This window comes from Argiope bruennichi, chromosome 7 (assembly GCF_947563725.1).
Source record: "Argiope bruennichi chromosome 7, qqArgBrue1.1, whole genome shotgun sequence".
Taxonomy (NCBI): domain Eukaryota; kingdom Metazoa; phylum Arthropoda; class Arachnida; order Araneae; family Araneidae; genus Argiope; species Argiope bruennichi.
In genome coordinates, this window is record NC_079157.1 from 16,229,001 (window position 1) to 16,248,645 (window position 19,645).

The window sequence follows — 19,645 nt, forward strand, 5'->3', positions numbered from 1 at the left end:
TTGACTCTTATAGTTGTTTAGAACTAGGAGTTTTTTCTTCACTTTATACAAAATTCGATTTCACTGCTAAAATTCTGTCACTTTCAGAAAGCTTTTTCTAATTTTATTGCATTTTTATATAAACAATATATGGAAATTTCTAGTGAAATTTTTTTTTACTGTTTTAGTCGTTTATCAGAATTTTTTTTATTTAAACAAATTTTTAAAGTTTTTTGCAAAAATTCCTTACTTTTCTAAATTTTATTCAATATGGATAAGAGCTATCTAATTATAAGTTATTTTTATCCTATATTTTGGATATTATAATGAAGAAAATCTCTTTGAATTTCCGCTCCAATGATTTATTTTGAACACTCAAATTGTATAGATACTAATTTTGAAGTTCTGGTAAGTTAAGTTGAAAACGAAGATGGAATAATTAGAATTGGTTAGATGTTTTTATTAAATTAAGCAATAATTAGATTTTTTTGTATTTGGATTTGTCACTCAAAATTTCTTTCCATTTGAAACTCCTTCTTTCTATGGTTGGATTTTCTTGTTCTTGGGAGTAAGATATTATTGCCAATTATACACCTTGTTTTTCTTTTAAATTCATTTGCATGAATCTAAACAAGTTGTCAGAGTTTCCATCACAATATTTTCTTGATAACAGACTGTTTCAAAATTTATTGTATATTATTTCCCGTTTCCCCTGTTCAAATAAAAGAATCAGCAAAATAAATAAATAATATATATATGCACTTTTATACTTTTTAATTAAACAATACATATACTTATGTTCTCTCAAATCATTTTTATCTTCCAATCGAAAAAAAATCACGTATTTAAAAAATATTATAATGAAAACATGTAATAAAAAAATGAGTATAATATAATAAAGGTAATTGAAGAAAATGATAATAAAGAATTTTATGCTTTTTTCTGAAATTAAAAAACTGAATTTTATATGATTCATTAAGAACAAATTTATACATAATGAGTTATAAAAAAACAATTATTTCATTACAGTTTCGTATAGGCATAATAACCTAAGATCAGTTTTCATCTGCAACTATGCAACGGATATATTTAGTATAACGTACAAAGGGAATAATTATTTCCAAAATCATATCTACAGTTGTTTAAATAGTTCCAATAAAATATATGCGAGATAGAAACAGTTTTCATTTCGTAAACACTGAAATGAGAAAAGGGAGATTAAGTTAAGAATTGATAGTTAATATATTAGAAATGTTGTGAGAAATATTGTTAAAAACTAAAAATATTGGATCAATCATATTTGAATATGCAAAAGTTTATATATATGTGTATAAAGGGATAAAGAGAAAATTTCAAAGTAAAATCACTTACTTTGAAAATAAAAAATGAAATCAATAGCATGTTTTTGATGTGAATTATGTGGATAAAGAAAGAGTTTTGCATTTGATTTGGAATTGTTATTTTTTATTTATTTATATTTAAAAATTTTATTTAAATAAATATTTCATTAGAAGATGCTTAACCAAGTCAGCGTAAATCTTCTTAAGTCACAGAATTTTTATATCAGATATGTTGCCTTTTAAACAATACCTTCCAAAATAAATCAACTCTCCGCATTCATTGTGTTAAAAACTAAATCGAATTTGAAGTAAGCTTAACTGACGCATCTGATGGTATGGGTCATTACTCTAAATAGGAACTACCTGAAGTTGAACGAACTATCTTGTAATGAATTAGAATGTGAGATCTGGATAAAAGCCAAAAAACAAATAGAATAATTAGGGAGGGTCTACTACACTATTCAGAATGCTTCTTAGTGTTTTTCGAGGCACAAATGCTTAGTTACTATTTAAAAAAAATATTCTGAATCGTTTCAAATTCTATTTTATTCTAATGCTTATTTATAGACATAGTCTTAAAATGTAAATAATGTTAAGTTTTAATCTTTGGCTTTGTAATAACTATAACTTTGATTTTGATACTTTCACAAGTTCTGCAAGAACATTCTTAGGAAAAAGAGACGCTTGGATCCAATATTGAAAAGATTTTGGCATTGAGAATTTTTTTTATTAATTGTAGATGGACAACTGTGGGTTGGAAACACCTGTATCTCAAAATATATGTTGTTTGAAAATTCAGCATAAAATCTGTTAAGGAGGGTAATGAGATTAGCGTAAGAATATGATACAAAATGCCACCCTGGTAAGCTAAAAGATAAGGAAAATATAATACGTGAAACTTTTTTATTTTGCGATGCCTTATTCTGAGGCGTTGCGAACAATTTAAAAGAATAATACTGTTCAACAAATTTTCATAAACATTCTTGTAAATGCCTCCAGATGAGATTTACACTTTTATTCGTATAAGGGAACACAAAATCGTCATATAATTAAATCATTAATTCTAATATTTTAAGTAAAGATATGAAGCGCCAAACTAGTATAAGTACAATTCATAGTTTCATATAAAATCTGTCTGATCTTTTCGCTACCCACTTATTGAAAACTTACTACAAAGTTTCAGCTTATAGTATGTAATACGTAAGAAATAATTAAATAACCACATTTTTTGTGATTTTAAGTTGGACACTTTCTCTGATATTGGCTTTTGTATCGCCTTTTTGGGGGGGGAGGGGGAGGCCTCTTGCTTGTTCAACAATTATCTTCTTTCATTGCTGAGTTCCGTTTCTCTTTATACATTATCTCTAAAGCAACAGTATCCAGATGGAGTTTCCAAATTTGATTGTCGTTGAAAGAGCCACAATTTTTTTAAACAAGGTAGGCATACAGAAAGTACATTGTGGATCTCTTCTTGCATAAGCGTCTCAGCTGCAGGATTCTTGTAATTAGATTCTAATGCTGACTTATAGACATAGTCTCTAAAATGTAAAGAATGTTAAGTTTTTAATCTTTGGCTTTGTAATAACTGTAACTTTGATCTTGATATTTTCACAAGTTCTGCAGGAACATTCTTTGGAAAAAGAGACGCTTGGATCCAATATTCAAAAAGATTTTGGCATTGAGATTTTTTTTTTATTAACTGTAGATGGACAACTGTGGGTTGGAAACACCTGTATCTCAAAATATAGGTTGTTTGAAAATTCAGCATAAAATCTGTTAAGGAGGGTAATGAGATTAGCGTAAGAATATATGATACGAAATGCCACCCTGGTAAGCTAAAAGATAAGGAAAATACAATGCGTCAAACTTACAAACTTATTTTCTACACTAAGAGTGAAAACGACAACACTCTAATACTATTCCGAACTTTTTTCTGATGAGATTTTATTGAACCCTCTTACCCTTGTTTCCCTAATTTATTGACCTTAACTTTGCTTAACTCAATCGAGAAACTTTTGATGCCATATATTTGAAACCTTCAGATTCTTGCTGCATATTCTTTTGAAAGTTTTTCAATTGTTCTAATTTGTCTAACTTGATATGCATTTGAGAGAATAAGATCTTCTAGAGAAGGGAATAAAATTGTCTTTTCTTCCGTGTATTTGTTATATTAAAATTCATCAAAACCGACTCTTGAGAAATAGAAAGTAAAGCCAATTATCAATTTTGATTATCTTTTCCGTTTCTGGTAATTTTAAATCTAGATGAATTGGCCAGTCCAGTTTACAAATTTTAATGATGAACAGTGTAATTGTGTTCATCTCGCATTGGCAACACTCAGAACCTGACATTTTATGGATATCTACTGTAGTATTGGAATATTACTATAATAAAAAAATCAATCGGAGATAAAAGTTTTAGAAGGTATCACAAAAGATGAAAACAAAGCTCTAACATTTTAAGTCCTGTTATATAGTGTCATGGGGGTCACACGACTGGTAATTCTGTCATACATTCATTCATTCTTATGTGATTTCGTGTATTCTGCCTTAAAAGTTTTATTTTATGTTTAGAATAAGACTATGAAAATTCTCATAGTTCAATCCAGTTTCTGATAATATTTAATTTCTTAATAGTCTCAGTAATTGTATAGAAGTTACAGATAGTAACAATAAAGCATCTATAACAGTCAAAACGATTTTCGTTATGCGCAAAATGTTTAACTCCTTCAGATTAAAAAAAAAAATTAATGTGACTTTGGTTTTATTAGTATAAATTTTTGTTTCCTTTTAAGAGAGATTTCTACAAAAGCGAATGTGTAATTTATTAAAATATACACAACTGTTTTGTATGCAAGTTTATAAGTTTTCATAAAGTGTAGATATGCTTATTATTTCATATATTTAAATTGGTTATTTTTCACTTTTAATCGCTTTATAGTCTTTAAATTGTATTTCATAAAAATTTTTATAGCAAAAGTATATAAAGCGATAAAGTTCCATTTTCTTCTTTTTTTATTTCTTAAAAAGACTACGAATGTTGCTCTAAAAATGTGGTTAGGTATCACCATCAATGCAATTCATCTAAATTTGTTTGTAGCCATCAACATACATAAAATATGATATTCAAAAGAAATAACTGCGTATTTAATCTAAAGAAATTTTATTAAAGTTTAAATTATATGAGCTAAGTTCAGTTAGTTTAACTTTAGTGTTTCAGTTCAGAAATATAAAAAGATTTTGAATAGTATTATTTCAACGAGAAGCTTTTCGAAATGTTTGTTTGTTATGTTTATGTGTTTGTTGAATTGTTTATGTTTTGATTTCAATGATTTTAATTTTTGCATTTTCGATTTTTCAGTGTTGCTCTTTCAATTGCACGATGACGGCCGACATCGAAAAGGAGACGCCCCAGCCGTCAAAAGATGATGCGCCCGAAAAGAAACTGGATGTTTTCGATATTGTGGGGGGAGACGGTTTATGGCAGAGATGCATCTTTCTCCTGGTGCTCTTTTTCTCCATCCCTGCTGGAACGCACAACTTGGTCATGTCCTTTTTCGCACCTAACCTGGACTACTGGTGCGCGAGACCTGAAGGGTCCAACTGGACACTGGATGAATGGAGGAGTATAGGTTTGCCAGAGGATGACAAACAATGTTCTAGGTAAATTATTCTAAAATATATGCTCATGAAAGGTGTAAAGGCTGAACTAAAGAGCTGTTTTCATAGTTTAATATTAAAGTGATAATACTGAAATGAAGATATGATAATAAGATTTAACTTGTGTGTGATCAATAATTTTTGAGCCTGAAAGTACGAGTTAACTGATAAACGATCAATTGCGTATTAAATATGACATCTAGGATTTTCTGTAATGTTGTATGGAAGCTTGATGGAAAAGGATACAATGCCGATTCAGATATCATCCATGTCATTTGAATATTGCTTAAAACACTGACATTTGCCCGCAATTAGCTCGGGTAAAAAGTTCAAAATTCGTTTATTGACTAACATGTGTGACGAATTTCATCAGAAGATATACCAGTCTAAAAAATCTGTTTTAACAGTTCACATGAAGTTTGTGCAAACCGAAATAGATTTTAGATAGTATTTAATTATCAAAACGCATCATATGGTTTCAGTGATAAAATAACAAGTGAAGAAATTTTTTTAGCAAATTAAATGAAGAAAAATGTACGAAATTCCTTCGGAATCTGAAATAATAGATTTTTTAAATGCAAATAAGAATAACTTAAAAAAAAGAACTTGACTTGGGATTATATGAACTTCTCCACCAAACAGAAAATAATAAATTATTTCGTGAAAATAAAAATTGTAGAATTTTGTTTAATTTTGAATAAAGTGAGATAGATGTAAATTCTAATTTCAAATATGCATATTCCCTTGCTGTCAAACAACTATTTTTCAAACTTAAAAAAGAATTCAACTTTAATTCGCAAATAAAAAAAATAATAATGATAATCCATATCAGCCACCTTTAATTAACCTTTTGCGTTCAATTACTGATAAGGAGTTTTCTAAGAAACAATTACAATTTATTAAAAAATATTCTATTCAAAATTCATAAGAATAAAGTTCAAATATTAAGAATAAAATATCAATGTTTCTTCAAAAAAAAATGATCACAAAGAATTCTTTAAAAAGATTTTTATTTAAAATAATTGACCAATAAAAATCGTTTATTTGCACATGAACGGAAAATAAGATGAAACAATATTTTTAAAATTTCTAATTTTAATTAATTTCCACTCGTTTTCTAATTTTCAGTAATTTCGAATTATATTCTAACTTTAATTAAAATATCAACCAATAAAAATTTGTTCATTTGCAGATGAAGAAAAAAATGTGATATAATAATTTTAAGACATAAATTCGCTTTCGATTTGTGTAGCTAATATACAACTCTACAAAGAAAAATAATGGAAACATTTGTCTAAATTATTTAAGTTAGCAAGTTGGCAGCTTTGGCTTAAATTATTCTGGAATTAAAAAACATTTTTAAAATTATTTTAGCACTTTAAAAATATTAAAATGATTGATTAATTTTAAGATGTTTAAGTTTAAGTAGCTATAGTGACATATTTTTAATCAAAGTACCACAGTATCCTTTTAAAGTCTCTTTTAATATTTCGTTAATCTCCTTAAATGTAATTTTTTTATATAAAATTTAAATGGAATTGAAAAACATTTTTTTACAATTTATTTTGTCCGTCAAATTATTAATATTAAATTTCTTTTTTTTCTCCGAAATATGTAAATAATTAAAATTATACAAATAGGTTAAAAAATATTTTAAGATTTGCGATATGTTTTTAAATAAAATGAAATTTTCTAAAAGTGTTGCCGCATATAAGAAGAGAAAATATCACATGAAATGTAAAATGTTCACTTGATAAAGTCAAGAATAACTTAGTAAATAAGCTGAAGTGAAAATTACGTCATAAATTTATTTTATACTTTGAGATTATTGTCTTTTACAATTCTACTTTTTCATTTTATATTTTATTCATTACATATTTTTTAGCAATAAAAATAAAATTTTCCTGAATTATTTTTTCGAGTTTCAAAAAACATTTTCATCTATTTTTTAGGTACAAATTTGTTAACGCCTCGTATCCGATCGACGAAAACAGTACAGTGTTTAGAAGTGACGAAGTCATTTCTTGTGATGCTTGGGAATATGACACATCATTGTATAAATCAACTGTTCTTAGTCAGGTAAGGCAATGCCGAACTTTCTTGCATTTAAAATTTCGTTTTTTTCATGGAAATGTCGTTACTTGTTTCTTTTAGATACATTGTATGAATAAAGGAAGCATCGAGATGAATTCTGAGATTGTGCTGGACATTAAATCTGAAAGCGAGCTTGCTTGGAGGAAAAAAAAAGCTTAAATGCGCTACTATTCCTAATAAGCTTGCTAGAAGAAAGTAGCTTATGTGCGCTATTATTTATTCCTAATAAGCTTGCTAGGAGAAAGTAGTTTATTGTGCTACTGTTCCTAATAAACATGCTAGGAGAAGGTAGCTTATGTGCTCTATGTCTAATAAGCTTACTAGGAGTAAACTACTTATGTGCGCTACTATTCCTAATAAACTTGCTTGGAGAAAGAAACTTACGTGCGCTACTATTCCTAATAAGCTTGTTAGGGAAAAATAGCTTATGTGTGCTATTATTTATTCCTATTACGCTTTCTAGGAGAAAGTAGCTTATGTGTGCTATTATTTATTCCTAATAAGCTTTTTAGGAGAAAGTAGCTTATGTGTGCTAGTATTTATTCCTAATAAACTTGCTTGGAGAATGTTGCTTGCGTGTGCTAGTATTTATTCCTAACAAACTTGCTTTGAGAAGGTTGCTTACGTGTGCTAGTATTTATTCCTAACAAACTTGCTTGGAGAAGGTTGCTTATGTCCGTTATTATTCCTAATAAGCTTGCTAGGGGAAAGTAGCTTAAGTGTGCTGCTATTCCTAATATACTTGCTAAAAAAAGTAGCTTATGTGCGCTACTATTTCTAATAAGATTGCTAGGAGAAAGTAGCTTATGTGTGCTAGTATTTATTCCTAATAAACTTGCTTGGAGAATGTTGCTTGCGTGTGCTAGTATTTATTCCTAACAAACTTGCTTTGAGAAGGTTGCTTACGTGTGCTAGTATTTATTCCTAACAAACTTGCTTTGAGAAGGTTGCTTACGTGTGCTAGTATTTATTCCTAACAAACTTGCTTGGAGAAGGTTGCTTATGTCCGTTATTATTCCTAATAAGCTTGCTAGGGGAAAGTAGCTTAAGTGTGCTGCTATTCCTAATATACTTGCTAAAAAAAGTAGCTTATGTGCGCTACTATTTCTAATAAGATTGCTAGGAGAAAGTAGCTTATGTGAGCTAGTATTTATTCCTAATAAACTTGCTTGGAGAATGTTGCTTGCGTGTGCTAGTATTTATTCCTAACAAACTTGCTTTGAGAAGGTTGCTTACGTGTGCTAGTATTTATTCCTAACAAACTTGCTTTGAGAAGGTTGCTTACGTGTGCTAGTATTTATTCCTAACAAACTTGCTTGGAGAAGGTTGCTTATGTCCGTTATTATTCCTAATAAGCTTGCTAGGGGAAAGTAGCTTAAGTGTGCTGCTATTCCTAATATACTTGCTAAAAAAAGTAGCTTATGTGCGCTACTATTTCTAATAAGATTGCTAGGAGAAAGTAGCTTATGTGTGCTAGTATTTATTCCTAATAAACTTGCTTGGAGAATGTTGCTTGCGTGTGCTAGTATTTATTCCTAACAAACTTGCTTTGAGAAGGTTGCTTACGTGTGCTAGTATTTATTCCTAATAAACTTGCTTTGAGAAGGTTGCTTACGTGTGCTAGTATTTATTCCTAACAAACTTGCTTGGAGAAGGTTGCTTATGTCCGCTATTATTCCTAAGCTTGCTAGGGGAAAGTAGTTTAAGTGTGCTGCTATTCCTAATATACTTGCTAAAAAAAGTAGCTTATGTGCGCTACTATTACTAATAAGATTGCTAGGAGAAAGTAGCTTATGTGTGCTAGTATTTATTCCTAATAAACTTGCTTGGAGAATGTTGCTTGCGTGTACTAGTATTTATTCCTAACAAACTTGCTTTGAGAAGGTTGCTTACGTGTGCTAGTATTTATTCCTAACAAACTTGCTTGGAGAAGGTTGCTTATGTCCGTTATTATTCCTAATAAGCTTGCTAGGGGAAAGTAGCTTAAGTGTGCTGCTATTCCTAATATACTTGCTAAAAAAAGTAGCTTATGTGCGCTACTATTTCTAATAAGATTGCTAGGAGAAAGTAGCTTATGTGTGCTAGTATTTATTCCTAATAAACTTGCTTGGAGAATGTTGCTTGCGTGTGCTAGTATTTATTCCTAACAAACTTGCTTTGAGAAGGTTGCTTACGTGTGCTAGTATTTATTCCTAACAAACTTGCTTTGAGAAGGTTGCTTACGTGTGCTAGTATTTATTCCTAACAAACTTGCTTGGAGAAGGTTGCTTATGTCCGCTATTATTCCTAAGCTTGCTAGGGGAAAGTAGCTTAAGTGTGCTGCTATTCCTAATATACTTGCTAAAAAAAGTAGCTTATGTGCGCTACTATTTCTAATAAGATTGCTAGGAGAAAGTAGCTTATGTGTGCTAGTATTTATTCCTAATAAACTTGCTTGGAGAATGTTGCTTGCGTGTGCTAGTATTTATTCCTAACAAACTTGCTTTGAGAAGGTTGCTTACGTGTGCTAGTATTTATTCCTAACAAACTTGCTTTGAGAAGGTTGCTTACGTGTGCTAGTATTTATTCCTAACAAACTTGCTTGGAGAAGGTTGCTTACGTGTGCTAGTATTTATTCCTAACAAACTTGCTTGGAGAAGGTTGCTTATGTCCGTTATTATTCCTAATAAGCTTGCTAGGGGAAAGTAGCTTAAGTGTGCTGCTATTCCTAATACAGTTGCTAAAAGAAAGTAACTTATGTGCGCTACTATTTCTAATAAGATTGCTAGGAGAAAGTAGCTTAAGTGTGCTGCTATTCCTAATACAGTTGCTAAAAGAAAGTAACTTATGTGCGCTACTATTTATAATACGCTTGATAGGGAAAAGTGGCTTAAGTGTGCTTTTTCTCAAGAATTAATATTAAAATTCAATTTAACTCAAGTATCTTTATCAGATGTTCAAGCTTTTATAATTTCCCTTTGAAGTTCTTGCTATATCCAGTATTTAGGCATTTCTGTTCAATATTATTTCCTTAAAAGAAAAATTACAGTTTTCAGCTCAATTTTTTTTTACTTGAATTAAAAATATTTACATTAAAAATTTGAATATAGTGTAAAGTATTTCATTAGGAATGGGTTGGTATACCTAAATATTAATTTTAAATTTATAATGTGCGTAAGAAAATCAAGAATAAAATAAATTCACTTCAAGCATGTGAGTAGAGATGCGTGTGAATATCATTTTTAAAATTAAAAAATTGTGAATACAAAAATTCATGAATGAATTCTGTTTATTTCGAAATACATAAATACCTTGAGAGGGACGAGTTAGTGTAAACATTATTTTGAAATAAAAAAAAATCGACAGAAAATATCGTTTTCTTATTTCTGAGTTGATAAGGCATATTCGCTTCTTCGAGAACACGATAAGAAATTCCGGAGATGATTTAATGGGTGATTTTCTGATGTCAAACTTGTATAATTGTTGAAAACTGAAATGTTTGAAATGCTATCTTTCAAGATTGTACTTATCACAGAGTTTTTTTGTTCGATAAAAACTTGAAATTAATTTAAAGAATACACGGTTACTATTGTGTGCGCAATTTTCTACGAAGGTCACCTAGGATATTTCATTTCATCAAATTAATTTTTTATCAGTATTAGAGTGAAAATAATTGAGTGATAAAAAAAACTAAATAAAATAACTAAATAAACAATAAAACACATTTATTGTGTGTTTAAAGGCATATGTAAAAAAAAACACAACTTAATTTTAATTTAAAATTTATAAAAAATAGTTGTAATTTAAATAAATAGTTTTAAAATAAAAAAGTATTAATTAACGTATTATCAAAGTTAAAAAATAGTTTTTAATTTATAATCCATTATATAAATATGAAATCCTATTATAATTTTTTCACAAAATCGCTATTAAATGGAGTTGTTTATATGGAATTGATTAACTATCAATTACATTATGAAAATATTAGATATTAAAATAGTTTCTCATTAAGAACAGATAAAAATTACAAAAAAAGCATATAACTAGTCAAAGCAAATAAAATAATGTAACCAAACAATTATTAGTTCTCTATTACAGATAAATATTTATTTTGCTAACATTTTCATTTGAGATATTTATTTTCAGTTCACGTTTTATGCAAAAATAGCTAGAGGAAGGTCGCTACATTCAGAAATATCCACTTCTATTTGTAGCTTAGAAGAGACGGCACCACCACAAATATGTTCAGGCGCTTCATTTGTCAAATATAGAAAGCTGCGGAAGCATATCTTAGCTATAACTTATTTTAATACTTGACGCAGATGTAGGAAATTTCTACTATATAAAAGGGTTGCGATAACGTATTATCAATGAAGAATTGCGAAATCGGAAGCAAGCTGTCTTCGCTAAAGAAACGCTAACAGAATATTTGATTGAATCTATGATCTTTGATTAGTTTCTGCTGAATAAATTCTGAAAATGGATTTCGCTTCATTATTGACTAGCTGATACATACGGCGTTGTTTGAGATGAAAATATTGTCATATTTTTGTTTTAAAAGTATATAGTATTTGTTAAATGAAAATGATTTTACGTAAAATATTATAAAGCATAAACATATATCGTCTCTATATTTATTTTCAATTAAAATTAGAATATATTTAACTCCAAACGATTTTTGAATTTTTTAGCTTTTTAAAATTTAAATTGTACCAAAAGGTTTTTAAAAACAGTTAAAATCTAATTTTTCCCAAACGCTATTAATAATTTTTAAAGAGTAATTTAATCAAAATTTGATTAAAAATTGCGATTTGGGATTTGGAAGATTTAGTGATTTATAATATCTGTAATATTTTCATTAAATTGAGTGGGCTACACAGAAGATAAAATAATTTGTTTATATGTGAATTTTTATGAGTACGAATTATTTTTGAATATTACTTTTATTTATATAGATAATAAAGAATATTTTTAAAAAGAATCTTTTTTAAAAATATTCATGAAATAGATTATAAAAGTATTATACAGATATTTAAAATTGAATGTAGCACACATCTCATCTGTGATTAACAATATTTATATTTGGATTCAAAATGCTAATAATCCTGTTTATGTTGTAAAAGTCTATAAGAATATTTTATGGAAATTTCTATTTATTACTACTAATTAAGCGAAAGAAATATTCATTAAAACTCATGTTTCTAAAATGGATTGAAATTTTGATTGATTGAAGTCATTTCTTGTTTTTGTAGTGGGATCTGGTTTGTAGTAGAGAATGGCTGGTGTCACTGTCCAAGTCTGTTTTTATGGCTGGGACATTCGTCGCCAGTTTGCTTTTTGGACAATTAGCTGATTCGTAAGTTACCTTTTTTTTTTACTTCTAATGGAAATATTAAATACTGTTCATTCTCCGCTTCAGAAACTCTTCGCGTTTTTGCGCATGCGTCAGATATTTATTTCATCAAGAAAAAGTTGAGTGGAAAGTCGAAAGGAGGAACTTTTTACATCTAGAAATAGGACGCACTCAGATTATTCGCTGAGTTAGGAGGCGTAATAACAGCGCCATTTTCTGAGTATCATCCCTTAGCGAAGTGTAGTGTTAGTCTTGGGATCCTGAAACGAACAGTAGCTGTTATCTATTAAATCTATGTATATAAAAAAAAGTGGCAGAACTTTTTGATATTTTACATTTAAAAAAATTTCAATTGTGTATAAAAAGTTTTTATTTTAATCCTATTGCTTTATTTTAATTAATAATGAAATTTATTATAGAACAAAAAGATGCAAGCATTAGGGATAAAACAAAAGTTAGCATAGCTTAGTTTAGTAAGAACGACATCTGTTTTATGTCTTAACTTGTACATTTGAACAAAAATTATTAGAACTCGTAGCTAAATTTAATGCAGAGGTAAGTATTAAATCTCTGAGATAAAGAATATTCTATCTTTCAAGGATATCAAAATTTTTAATGCAATTCAATCTTTAATTTTAGCAATAAAATGAATGTAAATAATTTTATTCAAAGAGATTATTATAACAAGCAATGGGTCATTCACCATTTAATTCCTTTTTTTTATTGAATATAAATTTTATAGTTCAGAGTAATTCTGTTTTTGTTACTTATGGCACTTGTCATAGACAAGTCCACTGAAGAGGTCAGCGATTTAAGCCGAGTTTGTGCAGTAGCTTCTGAGGGTAAAGACCCCTGAGCACCCGAGGGCAGAAGTCTGCCTTCTAGTTCATATGAAAATGACACACACACACACTCGCTTACACAACCCCTTTTTACAGAGCGGTTCTTTCAAAACTCCCAGATAGAATACAGGGATGAGAACAACCATGCCCAAACCAGGACTCGAACCCAGGACCCCCAGATCATGGGAAGACATGATACCCCTAGGCCAGGACGCCGTCCAGAATTATTCTGAAAATATTTTATACTTTTGAGAGCCGAGTTACTGTCAATATTGTTACAGAAAAATGAAAATTTGCTTTTGCGTGGCATTAGTCATAAATTCCAAACAGCGTTCAGTGAAGGGAAGTATTAACTGTTAAGTAAGTACAACTCAAAAATTTGTGAAAAAACGGATGTAAATTTTTAAAAAAAATTGCTGAAAGACTGATTTTTTTTCCATTGTAAAAAAACATTTCCAACAGAATTAGGATAATGGTGGTTAATTGCTTTGCAAATATTTGTATATGAAATTAAACCAGGCTTACAAAAATTAGTCTAACATCTAGCTAAAACAGTCATCTCTATTGCGAAATTAAACAATATGGTTATGTATCAATAATCTGAATAACCGAATAAACTATACATGTAACCCAAATAGCAAAATATTAAAACGAATCAAAGAAAATATTTTCCAAATTGGCAGAACAAGAAAGAATTGAACATTACATGCAGGATTTCAAAGAAATTTTAAATTGAATATCCTTTTGTAAAAGAATTTTTTGAAGTTTGTCTGCTCAAGGTAAAGAACAGCGGAAAAAATATTAAATACTACAAATAAGGATTGCGTTAGTTATTTAAAAAGAATGATATATTATACTCATATGCGCACGAATATATAAAGTAAAACAAGCGAAGTTAGAACCTTTCTCAGAAATGTGCGATGTGGATTCTGTCGTTACTCTGTAAATGATCCACCAGTAAGACATTTCTAGACATGTATTAATGAGGAGGTTCACAACGATAAAAGGAAGTATCGTTGCCTTTAGACAGCACAATCAGTTTGAGGAAGCTATAGACAATAGCTGAGAAACTTCTGAAACTCATGAAGTTTACCTTTTTTTCCCGATATAGCTTTTTTCATTATTCTGAGAATGATCCACTGGTAAATCATCAAAAGTTGATGGTATTCCGTGGATTAATGAGGAAGTTACCGTCGATAAAACGAAGTATCGTTGCATTGAGACAGCACAATTAATTTAGGAAGCTATAGACAGCTACTGAACAACTTTTGAAACACATGAAGTATACCATTTTTCAGATATGCTTTCTTTCATTATTCTTTAAATTATCCATATGTAAATCATCTCTTGTTATATATTTACTATCAAGTCAGGATGATCAAAGCAAATGTTGTGTCATTTAAACTGCACAATGAGTTTCATGGAGCTATGAACATCATTTTATCCTTTCCCCTTCTTCTATATTTGTAAAACATGCGAATTTTGTCCTTTCTTCAAATGTTCAGTCTGGCCATTTACATTATACTGTAAATGATTTTCCGATAAATCATATCTTGTCATGTATTAATGAGGAGGTTCAAGGCTTAAAAGGAAGTATTATTGCATTTATACAGCACAATCAGTTTTAGGAAGTTATAGACAACATTTCACTTTTTCTACTTCTGAAACACGTCAAATTTAGCTTTTCTTTGATGTGGCTTCTTTCATTATTCAGTGAATGAATCACCAGTAAATCATTTCTTACCATTTTTAATGAGGAGGTTCTCGTCGATAAAACGAAGTATTCTTGCATTTAGACAGCATGATTAGCTTTAGGAAGCTATAGACAACATCTGAGTAACTTCTGAAACATATGAAGTTTACCTTTTATTTTCGATGTGGCTTCTTCTTTCATTATTCTGTGAATGTACACCTGGTAAATCATCTTTCGCTATGGATTAACGAGGAGGTTAACGTCCACAAAACCAAGTATCGTGGCACTTAGATAGTACAGTCAGTTTTAAGAAACTATAGACAACTTTTCACCTTTTCACATTTCTGAAACCCATGAATATCTTTTTTTCGTTGTGACTGTTTTCGTTATTCTGTAAATTACCCATATGTAAATTTTCTCTTCAGATATTTATGAGCAAGTTCACTTTGATAAAAGCAAATGTCGTGTTACTTACACTGCACAATGAGTTTCATGGAATACCATTTCATATTTTCTCCTTCTTCCATATTTGTGAAAACACTCGAAGTTTTCTCATTCTTCAAATATTCAGTATGGTTGTTTTCATTATTCTGTAAATGATCTACCGGTAAATTGTCTCTTGCCATGTATTAATGAGCAGGTAACGTAGATGAAACGATGCATTGTTGCATTTAGACAACAAATCAGTTTGAGGAAGCTATAGACAACATCTGAATAACTTCTGAAACACGCGAAGTTCACCATTTTTATCGATGTGGCTTCTTTCATTGTTTTGTAAATGATCCACTGGTAGATCATCTCTTGCCATGAGGACTTCACGTCGATAAAACTAAGTATCATTGCATTTAGTTAGCATAATTAGTTTTAAGAAGCTATAGACAACTTTCCATTTTTTCACATTTATGAACCTATAAAGTTTATCTTTTTTTCGTTGTGGCTGTTTAAATTATTCTGTAAATTACCCATATGTAAATTTCCTCTTCTATTTTTTCACATTTGAACTCATTATAACTGTATGTTGTATTTTGGATAGTTTCTTCGTGTCTATATTCCTTATCTATGTAAATTTTTCTGAGGATGTGTAGATTATCTTACACGTATAATCTAACCAATAATTTTATTACAGGTTGGGCAGAAAACCCACAATTATTGCTTGCTGTGCCATCACATTGTTTTCCGCCGTGATCTGTGCCTTCTCCACATCATTTATCATGTTCATCGTCACCAGATTCTTCGTTTCGTTCGGCATTTCTGGAGTGTATAACGTCTCGTTTGTTTTACGTGAGTATAATGTTTTACAATGCATTTTTAATCATTTATTTATTTAAAAAAAGAATCTGAACTTCAAAATCTACATTGCAATGTTTCATGATACAAAATGCAAATTATTTGTTCGGAGAAATAAATTATCTGATCAATTTAGATCCAATCTCATTTCAATTGATTTAATTTAACTGTATTTTACTTGATATAAATGTTTTTATACTTTGATTTGAATTATATTTTCAGCCTAAAAGGAAAAAAAAATTACAATTAGTCGATAATTTTTAATGGTTTGGAGGGGTAGTTTTAAAACTAGAAATAATTTTGATTCGTCTCTAAAATCAAGAAGTATTTTAAACTTAAGAGATGCCAATTAAAATATGAGGACGATTATCAACAATTCTATCCACCTTTTAATAATGAAAAGTGGTATATGATGAATATTTAATTTCCAAAACCACATCTTTATTAATAACAGAGCCAAACATAGCTGCAGTCATTTCTGGTAGAGAATGTCTTCGACACATTTAAAACTATATGAAATCAGAAAAAAAAACATTATGGATAGCGCTATCATTGTCATAACTCATGTTAATGCAGTTAAACTTCAGCAACACTGACCAATTAAATCTTTGAGCGTGGAATAGTAGATGAAGGATGGCTGCCTCATGGTATGATGTATGGTATACTCAAGAATGGTAAGTCTAATTTATGAGATTGGGAGGAAAGGAGCATTGAAAACTATTGACTGTGAACATTTTTTACAATGCATTTTAACTGTTTTCCCCCTTAATATTTTCTAATCTTACAGCAGCAGCTTATACTTGTAAAATTTCATGAAATGCATGAGATACATTTTTGGAGGATTGTGGGTTGGTTTTATATTAGAAGTAAGTGGTATCTTTGAAACCCGTTCAGGATATTTCGAGACATACTTGAAGAGCAGATGAAATATACGTTTAGAAATCATTTTTAACAATAAAACATGGCATAGCCAATGAAAATGATGACCCTCGTCAGCGAATTAAGTTAAAGAAGGGGGTGCAACACTTGTTTCATGGAATATATATTTACAACAATACAAAACAGTACAGTTACATTGATAACAACATGCAAAGCGTGCATCACTTAAACGGATTGTACTTTGACCACTTATAATGTTATTGTGAAGTGAAATAACAATAATATTGCTATATCGTAAATTTTGCAGTTGAGATGTCTGCCAATAGCTGGTGTATTATTTTCTTTCACTTAATTAGCTAACAAAGTATGCTTGGTTCTCTTTCCCTTTATGATACTATATTCTGAATGCCGGCGTCCTGGCCTAGGGGTAGCGTGTCTTCCCTGTGATCTGGGCGTCCCGGGTTTGAGTCCTGTTTCGAACATGGTTGTTCTGTACCCTGTGTTCTGCCTGTGAGGTGTGAGAAAGAACCCCCCCCCCCCACCTCTGTAAAAAGGGATTGTGCAAGCGAGTGTGTGAGTGTCATCTTCATATGAGCTAAAGTCGGACTTCCACCCTGGGGTGCTCAGGGGACCTTGCCCTCAGAAGCTACTGCACCGCTCTTTCCCATATATCCCGACCAAGTAATATTTGGTTTCAATTGAAGTTCAATCCAAGAGGGACAAGCAACAACAACAACATATTCTGAATGGCAACACCATTGGAATAATCATAAAAACGGATAGAAAATAAAAGAACATTTTGAAATGGTTGAATTCATCGAATAAGAGGCATTTTCTCGAACAAATCGTTGGAGGACACGGAATTTTTAAGTACTCAAGAAACGAAAGTTTTGGCAAAAACGAGATATTTCAATACAGAAAGGCAAAAGGAATGGCAGATCATTTTATTATAGAATATAAACTTTAAGAGTATAAGGGAAAGAAGTAATTGGACCATTAAGTGGGAAACAAACCAATTAATATTTTGCTAAAGCATGTAATTATCATCTTTTTTTTTATCACCATCGATTACGATGTTTTGGCACATCTATGAGATGATGAAAGAATATCCCCATGGCTACAGATTAAGGTACAACCATATGAATCCTTTTTTGAGTGCGATCATGCAGCTAGTTTTAATACAGATTATTTGTTTTCAGTGATGGAACTTCTTGGACCCAGCGAGCGATCCATTTACGGAGTGGCCATTAACTTCGGTTGGTGCATCGGTTTTGTGTCCCTCCCAGGGATTGCCTGGCTCCTGCGAGACTGGTTCTGGATTCAAGTCGCTCTGACTGCCCCTTGCGTCATCCTCCTCACCTCTTGGTGGTAAGAAAATCTTGCTGATAGTAAATTAGTCCATTATTAACCTCTTAGGTCGTCCGTAACGCATCTAACGGGGCTGCGGTTGTCTGTCGGTAAGATCTCAGGAACCGGAGGGTTTCAAGTTCGATACTGGATTCCACCGAAGAATTTCGTGTAAGCGTGTCTGTTGCATGTTAAATCCATAGAGGTCAAACGTTCTCCCTCTGGTGTGATGTGGAAATTTGGATAGGGGTTGCCAGCTCAGGTGTCGTCCTCGTCATCTGACCACAGTGCAACATTACAAGGTCCGTCCCAAAATAGCCCGCGTTGCTTTGAAACGGGACGTTAATATAACTAAATAAATTAAACTAACGCACCTAGCGCGTTCAAGTGAAGCTTCTGCAGGGCGTCCATAACGCGCTTGAAGAGTTCTTCTACATTTAAAAACTTTTAAGCATTTAAAACGCTTTGTAAATGTTTACTTATTTGATTTTTTATTTTTGTTTGTTCTAATGTTGCGAGAAACAGAGAAAAGACAAATTTTCGAGGACAAGGGAGGACGGTGACAGGGTTAATAGAATTACACACTTTCCATAATTCCATTATGTGGTTGCTCAGTAGAAATATTACATGGTTAGTGCAACAGAATTCATTTCAGTCCACATTGAGCATTTATTATTGTAAATAAAATCTTAAAAACACAATTTCTTTCGTATATGTATTCATTAGTTCCTGTTATTACTCCCCCTATTAGTGATTTTTTTTTGTAATTTTTTATCGTCAGGCCTGATGATAAGGTTTCGGCTGCGGAACCGGAGGGGTTTTAGGTTCGTGACCCGATTCCCTCGAAGAACCGCCGTGTAAATGGATCTGGTGCCTGTTAAATATGTCGGAGCCAAACTTCCTCCCGCTAGTAGGGTGCGAAAGTTTGGAAGGGGTATCAGATCAGGTGTCGTGTATCAAAACCTGATCGAAAATTTTGATCGCGATTCAAAATGACGAAGTCCATCCCAAAAGAGCCTTAGTATTTCTTAAAAAAATGGGACCTTAATATAACTGAACTGAACTTGTCGCCTCTTCAATAAAAAGTAAATTATGTATAGAATGAATGCTTTTTCTATAAAATGAATGCTTTTTCATTTCCACTTCGTTAAATTTTCGTATTTTGTATAATTTCTAAAGATGTTACTGGGATT

The 19,645-nt window shown here is 30.8% G+C and overlaps 1 protein-coding gene across 5 annotated transcripts in view; it reads left to right on the forward strand.

The window, feature by feature from the left end:
* The window catches only part of LOC129975634 (organic cation transporter protein-like), an 81,421-nt gene that overhangs the window by 47,928 nt on the left and 13,848 nt on the right, over positions 1-19,645 (forward strand). For all 5 annotated transcript variants that reach the window (XM_056088721.1, XM_056088720.1, XM_056088722.1 and 2 more), the window contains exons 2-6: positions 4,680-4,981; positions 6,931-7,057; positions 12,304-12,407; positions 16,066-16,220; positions 18,305-18,473. In XM_056088721.1, the coding sequence (XP_055944696.1) occupies positions 4,701-4,981; positions 6,931-7,057; positions 12,304-12,407; positions 16,066-16,220; positions 18,305-18,473 (836 nt within the window). In that variant the 5' untranslated portion in view covers positions 4,680-4,700. The remainder of the gene's footprint in view (positions 1-4,679; positions 4,982-6,930; positions 7,058-12,303; positions 12,408-16,065; positions 16,221-18,304; positions 18,474-19,645) is intronic.